Below are 20531 nucleotides of genomic sequence, written 5' to 3'. Positions count from 1 at the left end.
ACCTAATAAATAAACTTTTAGTACAAGGATTTGCTAATTGTACAAAATCATTACATTCAGGTTTCCATAGAAATGATCAAGTTCTATTATTAAATATGAGTTAAAGCACATCTAATGAATGTATGAAGCAAAGCTATTTAACATCTGAACATTTAAGCAGTTTAAAAAATGTATCGGCTAATCAGTTATGAATTAAGATGAATAAATCTTCCATCCCTCCTTTATCACCTCCATCAGTCTATGGGTCAGGGGTGGATTTAGGAAATGCGGGGCCCTAGGCAAAGACAGGCAGGAGGCCCCCTGAATTGAGAAGACAACACATAAATCAGACCCATTATACAGATAGAGAAATGTTAATAGAATAGACATCCATCATCTGTTCTAGGTTTTGTCCCTCTCTTCTTGTCCCTTTTCTTCTTGTTTTCCTCTCTATGTTTTGTACTCAGCTGACTTTTCATGCTGTCTCAGGAATGAAAGATTTTTTCCCAAACACTAAGCTCACTTAGCTGATTGCTCCTTCCTGTGTTTCCAAAAAGGCAAAAGTAAATAACCCAGTCCTTCTTCTCACTGTAGACAAGCCATGATCTGCTTATCTGTTCTCCATTTTTCATTTGGATGAAACAATAGCTGCATGAATCATGACAGCAGACAAGATAGAGGAGAGCAGGAGGCGGGGTTACCAATCTACTTGCTCTGGAGAGCAGAGTTCGCTGCTTTCAGATGTTGTCTCCAAAGTCTCCAGCAGAAAAAAGTTGCTAGATTTGGCGCTAGGCGCTTTTTTGAAATCAAAGTGCTAGAGGGGTCTGAAAAGTCACTAAATATAGCGACTAAAGCGCTAAGTTGGCAACACTGCTCTTTGCATCATTTGTTTTCAAATGGTTTGCTGCTGTCTGTTTGGACCTTTCTGAACATGTGCAGCAAATGGACTGATCCAATATGATGGACACTGAAGGGGGGGGCTGAGAAACACTTAATATGACATTTCAGCCAAAGAATTCTTTTGATCAAAAACATAATTAATGTGCACAAATAAGGAATAGTTGTATTAACCATACCAAACAGAGTTTCCATGTACTGTATGGGGCCCATGTTTGATGGGGCCCCATCAAACATTCTTCATGGATCTAAATGTAAAAAAGCATTTATTCAATCCAGTTCATTTATAGTGCCAATTCACAAAATATATCATCTCAGGTCACTTTCCAGTTCACCAGATCATCCAGTCAGATTGATTCAAAGTTTTCTATCCAAGGAAAACCAGTTGATTGCATCGACTCATTGACTCTTCAGCAATCCCTCACACTAAGCATGCTTGTAGCGACAGTGGAGAGGAAAAACTCCCTTTTAACAGGAAGAAACCTCCAGTAGAACCAGGCTCAGTGTGAGCGGCCATCTGCTGAGGCCGACTGGGGTTCAAGGAGACAGAAGCAGACATAGAAAGGTCCAGAAAACACACAAATTTCTTTTATTTTCAAACATTTATTGTTTGTTGCTTTGGAATCAATTTAAATGTTGATTTTAATCCCAAAATGCTTTTCTCTTTACAGACAACATAATGTTGAGTTTGGACTGCTTCAACATTTATTAAGGATTTATGAAGAATAAACAGATCATTGCATGAATCCACTCACCTGAATGATAAACAAAAATTGCTTCATGTCAGTATTTTTTTTATTATAAATGGTGGTTTTATGTTGAATATCAGAGGCTTTCTGTTATTTTTGTTGGGCAGCAATCAGCAGATTATTGCTTCGATCCATCCTAGAAACCGAATTTAACGCCTGCAGACTTTTCCAGACTGGGAATTGCTGGTGGAATCAGGAAGAACATGATGCTCTCCAGGAGGTTGTGATGTGAATGAAAACATAGACAAGCGGCCAAACCAGCCGTGAAGCTTGGTGGAGGATCTGTGATGAACGATTCCTTCTGTAGAGCAGGGACACACCTTCCCCCTGCAGGAGCGGAGGACGGCACCCCGTTCCGCTCCAACATGTCTGTTAGCAGACACAGACTGTCATCATCAGTTTTTACAGTTCAGAGTTCCTGTGTGGAGGCTGAAATGGTGACGTCACAGATAAACACGTCACACATCGACTTCCCAGCTGTTTTCCTCCACAAACGTCGCCTCCTGCCTGCATCAGCCATCGGCCATCTTGTCGATGGCGGTGAGAGGAGCGAGGATGCGGCACTTGTTTGTTTCAACGATGCGGCCGTTCTGAATCATCTCGTCCAGGATGATGTGAACAGAGTCCAGGTTAAACATGATCTGATCGCATCGCAGAGTCAAGGAGAAACCAGCAGAGCAGCGAGCATTACAATCATTTGATGGTTAACAAAGACACTAAAAAGACACTCCGGCTGGAACGACTTTTTAATCCCTGATCCGATTTATTTCCATGTCACACTGACTGCGTATAAAGAGGCTCTAACTAGGCAGGATGGCAGATCTGAGCAGATCTTTTTCATTTGTCTCTGAGCTATACACACATTAAAACCATTTCCCACATGTGACTTGGACAGATAATGAAAAGTTATTAATAAAAACCACTGCTGCATTCTATAGGGCAAAGCGAGTCTGTGCAGCATCTACAACCAAGAACAGATAGAGAATGTTCACCTACTAAAAACATCATAAGATCTACGTCTAAAGAAAAGAAAAACGCAGCAATAAATGGCGTGGGACGGTTTCTATGGTGACTGAGGCAGAGAGGTGATTCTCAGAGAGAGATCTGGGAAGTTTTTCTTTCTTATTTCCATAAAGAGGTGAGAGAGAAGCACTGCGCTTACCTGCTCTGTCTGCCCCTCCTCTGGCCATAGAGCTTAACGCTGCATCGCTGAGCGTGTGGCAGACGTGGACAATGTTGAGTCAACAAGTCATCTCCATGTCATGTATTTATTTATATTATTTAATACATGACATGGAGATGACTTGTTGACTCCACATTGCCCATGTCTGGCGTGTGGTTTCCAGAAAGTCATGTGACCGATCCAGGAGTTATTTCAAACTGACTGACTCACCAAACTGTTTAAAATCATATCTGTAAACATGATGCATCTGATTAAAAAAAAAGTCTCATCTTTTGCAGTTTATCATTAAAATGATCCAGAATTTTTGGAGCCTAAAAGGATTAGGAACATTTCAGCTTTTATTTTAATTTTCTCGTTGTGTCATCCTTTTCCTCTCAGTTATCACTCAACTTATCTGATTTAAAGTTGATTTCAAATGGACTCCTAGTTTATTTACTGTTTTTACTGCACTTATTGTTTTAAAAATTCTGATTTAAAATCATTCTCATTTTCCCCTAAATTTTCACTTTATGATAAATGTTTACATTGTGTATTGGCTGCATCTGAAAATGTCAAAGATATTATCAACTTAAACACAGATATGAAATAATACAATATAACCTACAATAACTTCAATTATATCATTGTTCTAGGTCATCAAATTCAGTTTAGTCTGCCCAATCAGCTGCCTGTAGTGTCGTTAAATGTCCAGCAGGTGTCAGTATTCTGTGGGACAGGATCAACCCATCACTAGTTCTGACCTTTAGGATCAAGGTCTGGAGGTTCAGGGCCTCATAATGCTGAATGCAGAGTCAGATGGTTTATTTACTCTATGAATAAAATCTTTAGAAACGCCATCTTTCTTCAAACAGGTTGCCTCTGACTGATGCTAAAATATATAAAATCAGAAGAAAGCTGAGGGAAGAGCAAACATTTTCTCTATGCAGGAAACTGATTACTTTTAAAATGATTGTATTCAGCAAAATACAACAGTTCCAGGGCAGAAGGGTGGAGGAGGGGAGGAGAAGGAGGAGACACTGCAAACACGTCGGCATAAAGGATACATCCAGTTCACTCTGCAGAGAGAAATAAAGACGGTTAGAGGGGAAACGCTAACAGCTGCTCCTCCATCACAATAACCCCTGCAGCCATCAGAAGTCTGTCTGCCGACTTCAGAACCAGAAAAACATCTTTAACAACCAATGAAACTAAATTCAGACCATCTGTGTGAAAACAGACAAGAACAAGCCAAATTAAAAACTCAATGTTTCGTAATATTAAGAGAAAATTAAGACAATAAAGTCCCAAAAGTACAGTAAGTCATAAAATTACTAGAATAAAGTAACATTACGAGAATTATATCATAAAATCACTAGAATAAAGTCATAATATTACAAGAATAAAGTTGTATTTTATAACAACTCTTACTAGAAGCCCTTTCTTCCCTAAAATGAGGAATGTGGAGCATCGTGTGAAGTTATACTTTAGCATCAGTTTGACAAATCAGGAAATCTTTTAGCAGCAGCATCAAACTGGGCAGGATGTCAAAGTGGACAAGGTTGCTGATTGGTGGAGCTTTCTTTCTGAAACGGGTTCATATATGACGACTTTATTCTCGTAATGTCACGACTTTATTCTTGTTATTTTCCGACTTTATTCTCGTTAATTTACAACGTTATTCTCGTAATGTCACGACTTTGTTCTCGTAATGCCACGACTTTGTTCTCTTAATGCCACGACTTTGTTCTCTTAATGCCACGACTTTGTTCTCTTAATGCCACGACTTTGTTCTCTTAATGCCACGACTTTGTTCTCGTAATGTCACGACTTTGTTCTCGTAATGTCACGACTTTGTTCTCGTCATTTTACGACTTGTTCTCGTCATTTTACGACTTGTTCTCGTAATGCCACGACTTTGTTCTCGTAATGCCACGACTTTGTTCTCGTAATGCCACGACTTTGTTCTCGTAATGCCACGACTTTGTTCTCTTAATGCCACGACTTTATTCTCGTAATGTCACGACTTTGTTCTCGTTATTTTACGACTTTGTTCTCGTTATTTTACGACTTTGTTCTCGTTATTTTACGACTTTGTTCTCGTTATTTTACAACTTGTTCTCGTAATGCCACGACTTTGTTCTCGTAATGCCACGACTTTGTTCTCATAATGCCACGACTTTGTTCTCGTTATTTTACGACTTTGTTCTCGTAATGTCACGACTTTGTTCTCGTAATGTTATGACTTTGTTCTCGTAATGTCACGACTTTGTTCTCGTAATGTCACGACTTTGTTCTCGTAATGTCACAACTTTATTCTCGAAATAAGGAAAAAAAAATCTCTAGGCTGGCCCTAATACTCCATTGTAGTCTGATTGCATCACTTTCAAACATTAAATCAGATGTTATGATCCAACAAAGGATCATTATTTCACTAGCTTTTTTAACAAATACTCCATTACTTTTGAGTAATTTTTTATATAATAATAAGAAGAATTAAAATGATCTCACTTTGGAGAAATTCCCTCTCTGCATTTAACCCGTCCCCTTGGGGAGCAGTGGGCTGCCTTTATGCGGCACCCGGGGAGCAGTGTGGGGTTAAGGGTTTTGCTCAGGGACTCAGTGTGGCAGCCTGTGGGAGTGGGTTTCAAACTCACAACCTCAGGATTCCAAGCTCTAGGCCCTAACCAGTACTTTTAAATTTACTTCACTTGAGGAAATGTTACTCTTAACTTTTTGGCACTCTATATAAAAAGCAATCAATCAGCTCAGACATCAGTGCTCATCAAGGGTGAAATGAAGCACAGCTGGCCAGGAACTCACCACACGGCTGAAGTATTTATCCAAAACCTCCACAAAGTTCTGAATCAGCTCGTAGATGGATAACTCATTCTGTGGGGGGATTACAGACCAAGCATGAAGCAGACAATCAGAGCACCAACCGGAGGAATCTCAACATCCGTGAATCATCTGCACACCTACCTCGCCGTGTGTGATTCCCACCACAACATACAGGGCAGCATACTGACGGTAGACCAGCTTAAAGTCTTTGTACTCCACAAAGGAACACTGGGAAGATGCACAGACACATGGTAAATCCACATAAATGTACAGTAAGCAGCTCTGAAATGTCCAACTATCATGACATTAATACATTTAAACTGTCCTTTCAAATGCTTAATGATCCAATAGAGAGCAACTTTAATGACTTACTAAAATAGGAATTTGGTGAAAATTGTCTCAAACACATATTTAAAGGAGAAGTCCGGTCATATTCAGAATCCAAATTTCTGAAAGTTCTTTAAATCTGAAATTATTCCATCTTGTTCGATAAATGATAAGTTGTTTTTTTTATTCAGAGTATTTTTAATTTGAATGTGCTTTACTGGAGGCATCCATGTTTGTCAAAGAACAAGTATATTGACCCTGTGGAGCTCCAGGTGGACAGTTTTGGTGGAAACAGGAGAGTTGAGGTGCACATTTGATTCTACCTTGATTTGGGCAGCCGTGGTTTTATGTTTTTTTGGATACAATCCGGGTTAGCACCCGAACATCCCTCTCAGTCAGCTTCCTCTTGCATCCACAGTTAATCCTGTTGGATGTGGTTCGTCCTTCTTGGTGGTATGCTAACATTACCCTGGATACTGTGGCTCCTCTTTTGAACTCTGGTATGTCACCCATAATGTTGTGTGCATTGCAATATTTTGAGCAAAACTGTGCTCTTATCCGCTAATTGGACCTTCAGACTCTGCTCTTATTGGTTCAATGTGCAATTAATGAAGATTGGCCACCAGGCTGGTCCAATGAAACCTCCCACACTAAAATGAGATGTGTTTCATTTTTAAACCCCTGTATGTCTTGTTTTTTTAGGGAACTGGGAAGAATTAAAAGCAAATATTCACTATATTTTATTAAACATTTTGAAGGAAGTAACTCCTATACCCATTCTGGTGTCTGAAAACATTAAATTCGAAGTAAAAGGCTGATTGATCTTACATATATCTCACAATTTTACCCATAAACGTATAAATTAATGATCAGTACTGTCATTATTATAATTTATATTATTCTTATGGCTTTTAGAAATGTCAAAACTTCAATCCAGACCAGATATAATTTATATAAAGTTAATGACCTTTTTAGGGACCAAAGCTTTATATTTTGACTGAATGTTTGGAGATGAAGCAGGTCATTGTCAGGCTGACAGGAGATCTACCCTGACAAATATGGCGGCGTTGTTGCCGTATGACGATGCTAGTTCCGCTTATTGAATTTGGCTTATTTTAGAACATTTTACAGCTGCATAACCACAACAGATGTGTGTCGATAGTCCCAGCAGTTGTTGTGGAGCCTCTCCTACCCCCAGCATGCAGCTGCAGCTCAGCAGGCAGGATGTTTACCTGATGTTTGCTGCGGCTCAGGCAGCAGCGAACAGCCACCGCCTCCAGCGCTGCTCTCCTGCTCAGCTCCACCGGCTCGTAGTACTTGGACAGTCTGGTCTGACCCTGCTGGTTCACCATCAGCACAAACTTGATCATCCTGTCGTCGTCGGCAGAACAACCACATCACAAATAGGCACAGTGCTGCTCAGTTTCCCCCATAGACAACAGCGCAGCTGACAGGCGCAGTACTGCCACCTAGTGGACTGGAGGGAACAAAGATATAACTGAAAATTAGAAATAGAAATAGAAAACCCCTTTATTGTTCTACAATGGGCAAATTCTGGTGTTTACAGCCGCAAAAAGAGTATAGAAAATGGTCACACAAATTTGGACCTCAGAGGAATGTATAAGAATAAAATAATAGTGAAGAGTTAAAAAATAAACAAATAAAATACTGTAAATTGTTTTAACAATATAAAAATTTTCACCCAGAGAATACATAACTGTTAGGTTTAAACACCAAACATTTTATGCAGTAACCTGTAAAAATAAAGACACAGAGAATTTTAGTATGATTTACTTGCAAGGAGAGTGATCAGAGACTGTTCAGTTACAATTCTCCAAACCACTCTGAAACAGCTCTGCCCTCACAAGCCTTTATTAAAGGAAACGCCCTGGCTACAATGTTGGTTCCGACTGCTAAAGGGAGGGGTTGAAACCCAGTCGGTACCAGAAGTTCTGCATCACATCATACAATATCATGAGATAAGGAGTGCTTCACTCCCCATCCGGTGCCAGTACGTGCAATCCTCCATTCTCCTGACCTTGCTTCCTGCACACACTAATAACAAGCATTAGAAAGACAGCAAGTGAAACATTTCAACACTTTGTGTAATACAAGTATACAGGAATATGCAAATGTGTAAATATGAATGTATAAGTATAATATGATTAAAGTAGAATAACTTGTACAATTAATCCAACATTTCCCCCCTGTTTATTCACTTTAAGCTATTTATTTTATCATTCAGTAGTTACTTCTTTTCAGATTTTCAACTATGAAATCATGTTTTAGCTGTAAAGGGTACACTCAGACGTACTTTAAACTGGTGGGTTACTGATAATGTCATTGGAATTAGGATAAAAGTCAGGAAAATGCGCTGTCTTCATCATCAGATGGGTATTTTTCAGTGGGCATGAGGGCATACATTTCTGCTTTCATGGGTTGTATTGCTGTGGTAATCAGTCTATTTAGCAGCGCTCTAATACATGGAATACAACAACATCCACATAAGGTCAAGATGGCGGCAAATACAGCTATAGACATTAAAATAGAAAGCACCAATTGTTTGTATTTACCAAAAATGTCTCCAAATCCATCCCACATTTTTGTGTCAACTCCAGAATGGTCTTTCATTTTGCTGTTAAGAGAGCGAAGGCCTTCAAGGGCCTTTGTGAGGCTGCCATCAGCAGCGGTGTTGTTGGGAATAAAGGTGCAACACTGATCTACAAAAATAGAGCACACACCACCTTTTTCAGCTAACAACATGTCAACAGCAATACGGTTCTGGAAAGCCATCAGAGAGGTAGCTGACAATTGTTCATGGACGGCGGAGAAGCCTTGTTCTGTTTTATTTCCCAGCCTCTGGACGTTATAATGGATGTAGTTGATTCTGTCTACATTTTTATTTATAGTACACCACCAGCATAAGAAAGATTCAAATCCTGCAGAAACTTGATTGGCTAGTTTATACTCATCAGGAACACCTCTGGGTACACCAATGCTATCAATATAAGTAGGGTCATCTCCACTCCATGCATTTTCAGATGCCCTCCTCCTTCTAGTATGCTCTGTGTGAGGTAAAATGCTCTTTGCAGTCGTTAACAATTCATCTGTTGTGAGTGATGTAACAGAAACAGGTAAAATCAAGGTGACAGCAGCACATAATCCAGTGGTGTTACATGGAAGTTTGTCAAACAATTTGTTATCTCCACACCACCACCAGATGTCGCTGCGGGATTGAGGTTAAAAAAGGTGGATACCAGTAAAATACTTGCACATTGTGTTTCATTTAGTGTGCCTAGTTTCTGGACCGCTCCGGTCCTGTTTACACAGGTGAAATTTGCCACAGCTACTTTTTTCAAAAAGATTGGTTTCTTTTTCTCAGTTGTGGTCAGGGGATAGATGTTATCCCAATAGGTGCAATTATCAGATGGGACCGTATAATTCATTATATTTAGAAGACATTGAGGAGTTATGGTAGCAGGAACCACACGTAACAGCGGTCTGGCTCCCATACACACAAGACAATCATTAGACACTGTTTTAGCTGCTTGTTCTGCCATTAAAAGCCAGTTGTTTGTTTGCCCAGAGATTCCAGTGATGACTTGAAACAATTCATCTGTTTTAAGCGGACCATTAATATTTTGAATTTTGATCTGTTCACCTTGGGCAGAAGTAAGAATCCCTTGTATCTCATCTCCTTCTTGTGTAATATTTATGGGGCACAAATACAAAGGCCAACATGGATTGGTTCCACTAGACCGTGCACATAGAAATGAGGAAGAACAGCCTTCCTTCTCAAGGGGTTCTGCTGTGGAGTTTATCATCATAGTGAAAACTTTGGAGGCATGGTTAACAGTGAACCCTGATATTCTACTCATCCATTTCTTAGCTAAAGGTGTCCATCCATACAATCCCTTTTCCACTGTCCAGTGGTTCTAAATACGTCTCCCCAACCATTATAAGTTCTTTGAACTACGTGAGGAAATAGGTAGAAATCATAACCGTGCCAATTTCCTGGGTCATGTTTAAATCTTTGCGAGAATGTTTGAAAAAGAATAGTCACCAAACTGATTACTCTAGTAGAGTTATAGCAGAGATAGACGTACCTTTTACAAATAGCTGGATCATGAGGGCAACAAGAATCCTTGCCCTGAGTGAGAGCTAAAAACAAAACTAATATGAATAATCGCAACATCATCTAGGTTCAAACTTCAAAAAGTGTTCTATGGATAATCTTTTTACACAATGGTCTACTTCCTATGACCTCTCGGCAGAGTTGTTGAACCTTCACCAGTTTGAGATGGTTGTATACTAAAAATACAACCCCCTTTGTACGATGGACTTCCTCTGAAGGTCGGTGAAGGAGACCAAATGTGTATTCTATAACAAGTACCACAGTAGAATTACTAGAGTGCTAAGCAGTACGATAAGGTTCCAGAGAATAATTAAGAAGGTGATTTTACTTATTACTCATCTGATCTAACTATCACTTTCTTGCAATCCATTTAGAAAACAAATCTATTATAACCAAACAGAATTGAAAGGATAAATAGGTTTAGGGAAACCACCTTTTTTAGGTCTTAAATTTAGCACATATTAGACATGCTTTACAAAAGTTTTTTTGCATAGAATATAAATCCATATGCTATATAATGATGCTCAATGCTCAATCAATCCTACAATCCCCCCGGTTGAGACATGAGTAAAATCATGACTCAATATAGCAGCTCATTCAAAGAATTTTTTTTTTATTTGGAAGGATTGGTTTATGTTCTGGTCACATATAGGTGCCATCATGGATTTTAAGATAGTTTGGCTAATTAACATGTTTGTTTCGTTGAATGTCATCCCCACTTCACATGTATTTAATAAGAAATGTTATGTTTAATGCAATGTTACGATGAAATTAGGACAGCAACTAACAATTATTTCGTAAATCGATCAGTCTATCGTTAATTCTTTCGATTAATTGGTTAGCCAAAAGTTCTGTAAAGAAGATTACTAATGACATTAAACCAGGTGAAACCAAAACATCTCCTCCTGAAGAGCTCCGGACGGAAAGTATTGACAGACAAAAACATTTTATAATCGTATTTGCAAAATGTTTATAAATTTATTTTACAGTTTTGGTATGATTACTGATCCAAGTGGGTTACTCTGTCGGGGAAAGCCAGATTTTACATGTATATTATGTTTTAGAGTCTCTATACTCCATTTAATGATGAATCACTAAATTTGTTTACGAATATGCAAATAATCAATTAATATGATTCATGTTTTCAGCCACAGATAAAATACATGAGATGGGCAACACAGAGTAACTACAGCCCAGATGTTCAACTTTCATAGTGAAGTTATTATTTTAATGAATGTATTATTTTGCTTGATACAGACAGAGCATAGTAGGTAAAAATATAAGAGTGGGGTTTAACTCTGCACAAGTCTATATATTCAGAAGAAAGTACTGTATTTACCGTCTGTCTCAGTTGTTCAAATAAAACCATTTTACAAAGTGGAAAACAGTCCTAATTCCACATTCATCAGAGCCGGTGATACTTCAACATTGATAAACAGCATCTAGTTAGTGTAGTGCCTAAAAATGTTTATTAATGTAGCAAAATGCTCCTTTTCTCTTTAAACAATGAATTCCTCTCATCAGTACTGATGCTCATATCAAGCACAAAAAAAAGAAAGGCATGCATAATGCATAGCACCAATGACACCAGACCAATAGTGTCCCTACCAGGGATGGGATGCCCAGCCTCTGTCTAAGCAAAGCATAGAGCATCCCTGCCTAAGAGGTTAACTGGACATTCAGGCAAAGTCAGTACAGACAGCCGGCAGGAGAGTCCTTCAGGATCTCTCAACCACACAAGCTGGATCTCCTGCACAGCCTTTAAATGACCTTGAGCTGATCGGACTATGACAGTCTCAGGTCCTTGGCCAGCACCTGGAATTTGTTGTTTAACAGTTGTTCTGCATGCACCACTGTCACACAGGAAAACTGTTGGGGTGCTATTCACATGTATAGTTAATACAACTAATCCTTATTTGTGCATATTAATTATGTTTTTGATAAAAATGCTTTTGCTAAAATGCCATCAGAAGGCTGATAAAATAGAGAGGAAAAAGGGACAAGAAGAGAGGGACTAAACCTAGAACAAATAATGAATGTCTATTCTATTAACATTTCTCTATCTGTAGAATGGGACTGTTTTATAGGTTTTCTTGTCAGGGGGCCCCCTGCCCATCCATGCCCAGGGCCCCAAATTTCCTAAATCCGCCCCTGCCTATAGACCATCATGACAGGAAAAAATTGATTTTCAGCTGGCCCCTGACCCGCCAAAGGATTTGGCAGCTCAATTAAAGGAAACACCTCAGTTTCAGGTTTGGGTTCAGGGGCTGGCTGTGGGGAGATTAAGCCTCCCCCCATATCTTTTGACCAAGCCCCCACAGGTCCCCCAGAACGGGTAACCCTTGTGGAGGTGCTGGGCGTAGGAGAATAAGCCGGTGGATTCTCAACTTTAGGAGCTGGCAAGACTGGGGCTGAAGCAGAAGCAGCAGCAGCACCAAGTTCATTTGGGTCTTGCTGTAAAGCTGCTTGTGCAGCTGCTTGTGCTTGCTGTCTTTACGATGGGTATGTGCAAGGGTATGGGTTCTTTTATTGTGGTTCTGCAGGCTCCTGTATCACACAAAATTTAACAGGAGTGCCCTGGACCATCAGAACTATTTCTGGTCTATAACATTTCTTTTAAAAAAATCTTCTAGGTTTAAGACATCCATATTTTCACCCTCTATCTCTCTAATAGAAAACGGTTGCTCATCTAGTCATGCTGAGCTTTCTGCATTTTGTGGGTTGCTTCGACAATCTCTAGCCAGGTGGCCTTCTTTCCCACATGACCAACACGCTGTGGAATTATCAGTTGAGTGTGATCCAAAACCTCTTTCCCTTACACGGCCTCGGCCTCTGCCTTGGCCTCTACCTCTGGACTGCTGATAAAACACAGTGTCCTCTTCCTCCTGATAAAACACAGTGGATTCTTTATTGTGATTCTTTTTACTTTTTATGACTTTCTCTGCATGCAGGGCGTGATTTATATAGGTTTGGAGCGTTCCACCACTCATGTTTATGTAGTGGCGCTCAACCCATCCTTTGATTTCTGGTAATGACCCTGCGTGTAGTGCATTCTTCAGCTGCTGTTTAAATGGCCCCTCATCATTGTCATCAAAGAGCAGTCCACTATGTGCTCTAAATATCTTTTCCATCCTTACCCTGTATTCATCAAAAGGCTCGTCCCGCTTCTGTGTGCATCTCCCTATTTCTGTGTAATTTGCTTTCTTCTGATACCTGGCCCTGACACGATTAATCAGATGCTCTACAGCTGTTTTTAAGTCTCGGGAGTCTGGTTGCAAAGGGATAAGGGGTTCTTGGTTTGTAGTTGGCACAAAATCCCCTTTAACATGGTGCCATTCTGATCCTAATTGGCACATCCAGACTTGCTGAACCTCCGCACCATTCAAATGGTAAGATCTTCTCAGATTCTCCATTTGAATTATGCATTCTTCCACATCCTCCTTTGGAGGGGGAATTCCTTCTACTGCTTTTCTAACATCTTCCTGTGTCCAGGTTCTGTATACCATTACTGTGGCTGGTTGTTGGGCATTCCCCTCAACCTGGCCTGCTAAGGGGTTTGGTAATTCTATTAAAGGAAGCGTGAGGACTGCTCCTTCACCTTCCAGGTTCACAGGCATCACTCGGGGTGCCTGTGGAGACAGAATGTCATTAAATGTTGTCGCTAAAGTTTTTGACCAATCCCCTACAGAACCTTTGGACCTAGTAATATATCCCTGGGAGGTATCAGCTTGTGGAGAAGCTGCTTGAGGAGGGGCTGTGTTCAATGATCCTTCTGGAGGGAGTAAATGCTGTGGGGGAGTATATCGTGGAGGATCCCCCGTGGGCGGGGGAGCTGAGGGATCGCCTGCAGCAACAACATCTCCCATAGATGGGAGATTGTGTATTTGATGTATCAGGTTAGAATAAGGCCCTGCGTACTCATCATCCTCCTTTCTATGAAACATAACTGATCTTTCCTTTTCCTTTTTTCTTTCTTCACTTTCCCTTTCTTCCTCTTCTTTCTCTTTTCTTTGTCTCTCCCTCTTCTCTCTGACCTGCCAATTTCATCCAGACCATGGTTTGCATGTAACCTTCTATTGCCATCAAAGTGTCTTTATTTTTGCTTTTTGTTTGTATTTTTTGTTGCAAATCTTTTATGTTCGTGGTGCTCAATTTGCCATTAAAACCGTAGTTTTTTATCCAGTGACACAATGGCTCTACCGCTAATGGGTCATCATTTTCGACTGCTTTCCAATCTTTGCACTGGAGTTTCTCTAATAACTTCTGTTTTTCTTTACTTTGCCCTTTTCCCATTTTGAACTAAATTTGGGCCCAGTCGGTTTTCAACACCTGTCGTGTTCTAAACACTGGGGCTTCAGACAAGATGGTGATCAACTACTTTTTGTGGTAAAACTCACTTCAACCTTTACAGGTGGAGTTTTCTTGTCTACAAACATCCACAAAAGCTCACCATTTAACCCTTGTCTTTTTGGTATGAAATACAGATATCTAGTGATATCTATATTTCCTTTCACACACACACACTCACATACACACTGCGCAGTTAACTTTTACTTTATTTTAAACACAGAGGACGCCGCTATCCTATGCAGAATTTAACTAGTTTACAACTCAGGGAGCCTGCCCTTACAAACTAGGGGAGCCTGCCCTCCCGCGGACTTTAACTGTTTTAAAATTTCTGTTTTACCTGATAGAGTCTAGAATTGTCAGGGTTTTAGTACAAAAGGTGAATCTCGTGACCCCACGCCCTTCACTTCTTTTTTTTTTTTTTATATTATTATATTTTTATAAATTTTTTATATTTTTATATATTTTTCTTCCAATAATTCACTCACTCCTTATTAAAAGAAAAACTACTCACAATTCTCTGCGTCCTCGAAATGCTTCAACCGTCGGACCCCAGCCTGTAAGGGAGAGACCAGTCCCGTAAAGGGCCTCTCTGCTGCGGCCGCAGGCTTATCTGGATCTCACTCACCTGCTGGGGGTCGTCGGGTATCTTGCAATCCGGCTCGAAGGACCAATTAATGTTAGGTTTAAACACCAAACATTTTATGCAGTAACCTGTAAAAATAAAGACACAGAGAATTTTAGTATGATTTACTTGCAAGGAGAGTGATCAGAGACTGTTCAGTTACAATTCTCCAAACCACTCTGAAACAGCTCTGCCCTCCAAGCCTTTATTAAAGGAAACGCCCTGGCTACAATGTTGGTTCCGACTGCTAAAGGGAGGGGTTGAAACCCAGTCGGTACCAGAAGTTCTGCATCACATCATACAATATCATGAGATAAGGAGTGCTTCACTCCCCATCCGGTGCCAGTACGTGCAATCCTCCATTCTCCTGACCTTGCTTCCTGCACACACTAATAACAAGCATTAGAAAGACAGCAAGTGAAACATTTCAACACTTTGTGTAATACAAGTATACAGGAATATGCAAATGTGTAAATATGAATGTATAAGTATAATATGATTAAAGTAGAATAACTTGTACAATTAATCCAACAATAACCAATACACAGCTATGGAGATTTTTTAGTAATGGATATTTTAAAATAGCAGCAACATCAGAGATGTGCAAAAATTACAGTAACATGTTATTTAACTGACTAAGGTAGAAACTGTGCAAAATAAGCATGAATGTAACAATTTATTGAGGTTGTTGTGAGCAGTGGTGGTTCTAGAGCAGGCATCCCCAAGGTTGTTCCACGAGGGCCGTTGTCCTGCAGGTTTTAGAGGTTTCCCTGCTCCAGCAAAGCTGATTTTCATTGATAGTTGATTAACCGGCTTTTGCTGAACTGCAATCGTCATAATCAGCTGTGCTAAAGCAGGGAAATCTCTAAAGCCTGCAGGACAGCGGCCCTCCAGGACTGACTTTGGGGATGCCTGTTCTAGGGTCTTCTAGTTGCTGGGAGGAAGGATCTGTGATAACGCTCCCTGGTGCATTCAGGGTGCAGCAGTCTGTCACTGAAGGAGCTGTCCAGTTCAGCACCAGCTTCATGCATGGGGTGGGATACATTATCCAACAGAGATGTTTGTTTAGTCAGGATCCGTCTGTTTCCAACCTCCTGCACTGAGTCCAGAGGGCATCCAGTCTAATCCAATATGTAAAGATAATAGATATAAAGATAATAGATATAAATAAAAGATCTTCACACAGAGGGAACCTATATTTAGTCGATATCTTTATCTTTGTTGCATTTATACTTCTTACAGTTCACAAACTGTGGTTAAAAGCCTTCAGCTGATCCAAAATGCTGCAGCCAGAGTTCTGATGAAAATGAAAAAGAGAGATCACATCTCTCCTATCCTGGCTTCTCTTCATTGGCTTCCTGTTAAATCCAGAATAGAATTTAAAATCCTCCTTCTCACCTATAAAGCCTTAAATGGCCAAGCTCCATCTTATATCAGAGATCTGATTGTTCCTTATGTTCCTAACAGAGCACTTCGCTCTCAATCTGCAGGTTTACTAGTGGTTCCTAGAATTTCTAAAAGTAGAATGGGAGGCAGATCTTTTAGTTATCAGGCTCCTCTCCTGTGGAACCAACTACCAGTTTTAGTCTGTGAGGCAGACACCCTGTCTACTTTCAAGGATAGGCTTAAAACTTTCCTTTTTGATAAAGCTTATATTTAGCATTCTGGATCAGTTGAAGGCTTTTAACTTCAGTTTGTGGACTTCCTGATAGTAAAGAATCACAATAGTCCAGCCTTGAAGTAACAAATGCATGGACTAGTTTCTCAGCATCACCCCTGGACAGGAGATTTTTTATTTTTTCAATATTCCTCAGATGAAAGAAGGAAATTCTAGAAATCTCGTTGATATGGGATTTAAATGACAGGTCCTGATCAAAAACAACAACAACATCTTTTCCTTTATTATCTAAAATCCCTTTAATCCCATCCAAATGAAGTGACTGGCTAATCAACTTCTTTTTCAAAGACTGCAAAGACTATAACTTCCTTTTTTGTCTGCATTCAGAAGGAGAAAGTTAAGAGTCATCCAGGTTTTTATGTCTTCAGACATGCCTGTAATCTATGTAATGGGTTAGCTTCATCTGGATTATAGACAGATATAGCTGGGTATCGTCAGCATAACAGTGAAAATTAATCCCATGCTGTCTAATAACTCTACTGATTGGGAGCATGTATATAGTAAAGAGAATTGGTCCTAGCACTGATCCCTGTGGTACTCCACAGGTAACCTTTGAGCATGAGGAAGATTTATCTTTAACGTGAACAAACTGAAATCGATCAGATAGATAAGATTTAAACCAGTCTAGTTCTGTTCCTTTAATTCCAACAAAACATTCAAGTCTTTCTAATAGAATATTATGATCAACTGGATCAAATGCAGCACTGAGATCCAACAGGACGAGCACAGATACAAATCCATTATCTGAGGCCAGGAGAATATCATTTGCAACCTTCACCAGACTATGTAGTTGGTAATTAAGTGTGTAATCACTTCCACCATAATGACTTTTTTTTTTTTTTTTAAGTTTCAGGCTGTTCTGCTCTGACTTAGACTTAGACACATTTTATTGTCATTTTGTATACACAGTGTAGATAAAACAAAATTTGAAATTTTGTTTAGTGCAGTTTTTCAGACAGTAAATGAACATTTCCATTCCATAAAGTGCAGCAGTGATCAAATGTAAACAGTGTGGGAGAAGAAAAACATGGTACAAAAACGGGCGGGTGCGGGTGGGCAGTGGCCTGACACACTTAATATGAAACTTTAGCCAAAGAATTTTTTTGATCAAAACACAATTAATGTGCACAAATATGGAATAGTTGTATTAACCATACCAAACAGAGTTACCATGTATGGGGCCCATGTTTGATGGGGCCCCATCAAACATTCATCATAGATCTAAATGTAAAAAAGCATTTATTCAATCCAGTTCATTTATAGCACCAATTCACAAAATATATCATCTCAGGTCACTTTACAGTTCACCAGATCATCCAGTCAGATTGCTTCAAACTTTTCTATCCAAGGAAAACCAGCTGATTGCATCGACTCATTGACTCTTCAGCAATCCCTCACACTAAGCATGATTGTAGCGACAGAGGAAAGAAAAAAAAACTCCCTTTTAACAGGAAGAAACCTACAGCAGAACCAGGCTCAGTGTGAGCGGCCATCTGCTGAGGCTGACTGGGGTTCAAGGAGACAGAAGCAGACATAGAAATAGAAAGGTCCAGAAAACACACAAATTTGTTTTATTTTCAAACATTTATTGTTTGTTGCTTTGGTATCAATTTAAATGTGTGCTTTTTTAAATCAAAGTGCTAGAGGGGTCTGAAGAGTCACTAAATATAGCGACTAAAGTGCTAAGTTGGCAACACTTCTCTTAGCATCGTTTGTTTTCAAATGGTTTGCTGCTGTCTGTTTGGACCTTTCTGAACATGTGCAGCAAATGGTAACCCCCCCCTGATTGTGGCTACAATGTAGCTTGCCACTATCAGTTGTGTGAATGAGTGAATGGCTGAATGAGGTGTAAAGCACTTTGGTCAGTCTCCTGACTTGAACAAGAGCTGTATGCATACTTACCTTTTGATTGATTGGCTGACTTCTTATCTCACAGGGGAGAAATTTACTCGTTTCATCAGCTCAAACAGTCAAAGAAAATGAATGTGCCAAAGTAGCTTTTTTATACAGGGTTATTGCACAGAGTGTTTACATGGGTATTTATATAGATGTATATTTATATACTATATAGTTATTACGCAGGGTATCAAATAGTAATTGCACATTATACATTTCACAAGTCATTGCTGTTGTAGTGTGGCATTGTAGCTGCTCAGCTCCTTTACAGTCTGCTGCAGAGGGTGGAAGGTCTTGCCAATGATGGATGGAAGCTTGGACAGCACCCTCCTCTCAGCCACTTCCTCCACTGAGTCCAGAGTGCAGCCGAGGACAGAAACAGCCTTTCTCACCAGTTTGTTCAGTCTCTTTCTGTCCCGCTCTGCGCTGCCAGGGGCCCAGACAACAACGTAGAGGAGGGCTGATGCCACCACAGAGTCATAGAAGGTTTGAAGCAGGGGGCTGCTCGCTGCAAAGGACCTCAGCCTAATTTAGTCAACGTCAGATCATCCATAAATACAACATAGAAGCAACCTGGGCCGGCAAATTATAACCATATGATGATAATAATAACAATAATAATAACAATAATGATAATAATAACAACCACAACAATAATAACAATAATAATGATAATAATAACAACCACAACAATAATAACAACAACAACAATAATAATAATAATAATAACAACAACAACCACAACAATAATAACAACAACAATAACATCAAGAACAAGAACAACAACAATTATAATAATAACAACCACAACAATAACAACAACATAATCAACAACAACAACAACAACAACAACAACAATAATAATAATAATAATAATAATAATAATAATAATAATAATAATAATATCGTAGGGGGAAAAAAATAAAATCTGCATACCACACCAGCAGGGGGCGCTGTTAACCCTGCTCCTTTGTTGCCAACCAGCAGGAAAAATCTCAGCCGAAGAGGAGAATCCCGGTGGATGTACCGTCATGCAGCGCGGCCGCTTCTTCAGGAGAACAGAGATGGCGACCGGTTAGAGCTACACGTAAACACCGCATTTACACCCAGCTGGACTCCCCGACACGCTGAGGGGCAGCCAGCCTCAAGCACCTCCGCGGTGACACCGCAGCAGACCCCCCGGCAGACTCCTCTCGTTCTCTTGGTTGAATACTAACCGATTTCCAAACACTAATTCCAAACAAAAACATTAAAACATGGAGGAACACTCCGGAGGAGGAGGAGGAGCGGCCGCCTCGAGACAGTCGCCTTTACCGCTGCAGCACCAGCAGGGGAGCAGCGGCAGCAGCAGCGGCGGTCCCCCTATCGGAGCGGTCATGGTCCCGCAGCAGAACGAAGACCTGCCTCGGCCTCATCAGCAGTACACTATTCCCGGGATCCTGCACTACATCCAACACGAGTGGGCCCGGTTCGAGATCGAGAGGGCACACTGGGAAGTGGAGAGGGCCGAGCTCCAGGTTAGCCTCTTAGCTCTTCCCCGGCTAGCCTCCTGGTTCTGCTGTGGTTCCCACTCACACCGGGAGCAGCTAACGGTGCATTTAGGAAACATCCAGTTTGAATGGATGAGCTTTAGCAACACATCTCCTCCATAGAGGAGTTTAGCTATTTATTGTCCTGCTGCAGCTGATTCCTTTATAGATCGGATCTCATTAGCTGTTAGTTCAGAGTCAGACTAAAATAAATAGTTGGAATAAAGTCAAAGATGGATCTAGGGAGTCCTTCTCTGTTCACCAATTATAAATTCAGCACATGAGAAAGGAAGGTGAGATGACCTGCAGGATGCAAACATCCCCACAGGTGAAAACAGAGCTACTGTCAGTAGGTCAGTCTGCAGGTGC

At 40.2% G+C, this 20531-nt stretch overlaps 2 protein-coding genes across 3 annotated transcripts in view; one reads left to right on the top strand and one right to left on the bottom strand.

Annotated features, from left to right (window-relative positions):
* Positions 1–1674: 1674 nt before the first annotated feature.
* Positions 1675–7411, bottom strand: ap4s1 (adaptor related protein complex 4 subunit sigma 1). 2 transcript variants are annotated; one of them, XM_038300864.1, is made up of 5 exons: positions 7185–7411; positions 5767–5853; positions 5608–5676; positions 3852–3863; positions 1675–2266 (listed from the first exon to the last, which is right to left on the bottom strand). In XM_038300864.1, the coding sequence occupies exons 1-5, from the start codon at positions 7320–7322 to the stop codon at positions 2138–2140; spliced, it is 435 nt and encodes a 144-aa protein (XP_038156792.1). In that variant the 5' UTR covers positions 7323–7411; the 3' UTR covers positions 1675–2137. The 2 variants fall into 2 exon arrangements, with proteins under 2 accessions (XP_038156792.1, XP_038156793.1); XM_038300865.1 differs by having other exon boundaries at positions 2230–2266; positions 3852–3957.
* Positions 7412–19635: 12224 nt separating this feature from the next.
* Positions 19636–20531, top strand: part of strn3 (striatin, calmodulin binding protein 3) — a 43317-nt gene continuing 42421 nt past the window's right edge. The window contains exon 1 of the mRNA XM_038300879.1: positions 19636–20150. Within this exon, the coding sequence (XP_038156807.1) occupies positions 19890–20150 (261 nt within the window). The 5' untranslated portion in view covers positions 19636–19889. The remainder of the gene's footprint in view (positions 20151–20531) is intronic.

This window comes from Cyprinodon tularosa, unplaced genomic scaffold (assembly GCF_016077235.1).
Source record: "Cyprinodon tularosa strain WSP-4 unplaced genomic scaffold, ASM1607723v1 ctg459, whole genome shotgun sequence".
Lineage (NCBI taxonomy): Eukaryota > Metazoa > Chordata > Actinopteri > Cyprinodontiformes > Cyprinodontidae > Cyprinodon > Cyprinodon tularosa.
The sequence above is the reverse complement of the archived record's forward strand: the minus strand, read 5'-3'. Positions and strand labels throughout refer to the sequence as shown.

Coding starts and splice junctions, on each gene's coding strand:
- ap4s1 (XM_038300864.1), bottom strand. CDS start 7,322: ATGATCAAGTTTGTGCTGATGGTGAACCAGCAGGGTCAGACCAGACTG. Junction 5,854..7,184: donor TGAGCCGCAGCAAACATCAG/GTAAACATCCTG, acceptor GCATCTTCCCAG/TGTTCCTTTGTGGAGTACAA. Junction 5,677..5,766: donor TGGGAATCACACACGGCGAG/GTAGGTGTGCAG, acceptor ATCCCCCCACAG/AATGAGTTATCCATCTACGA.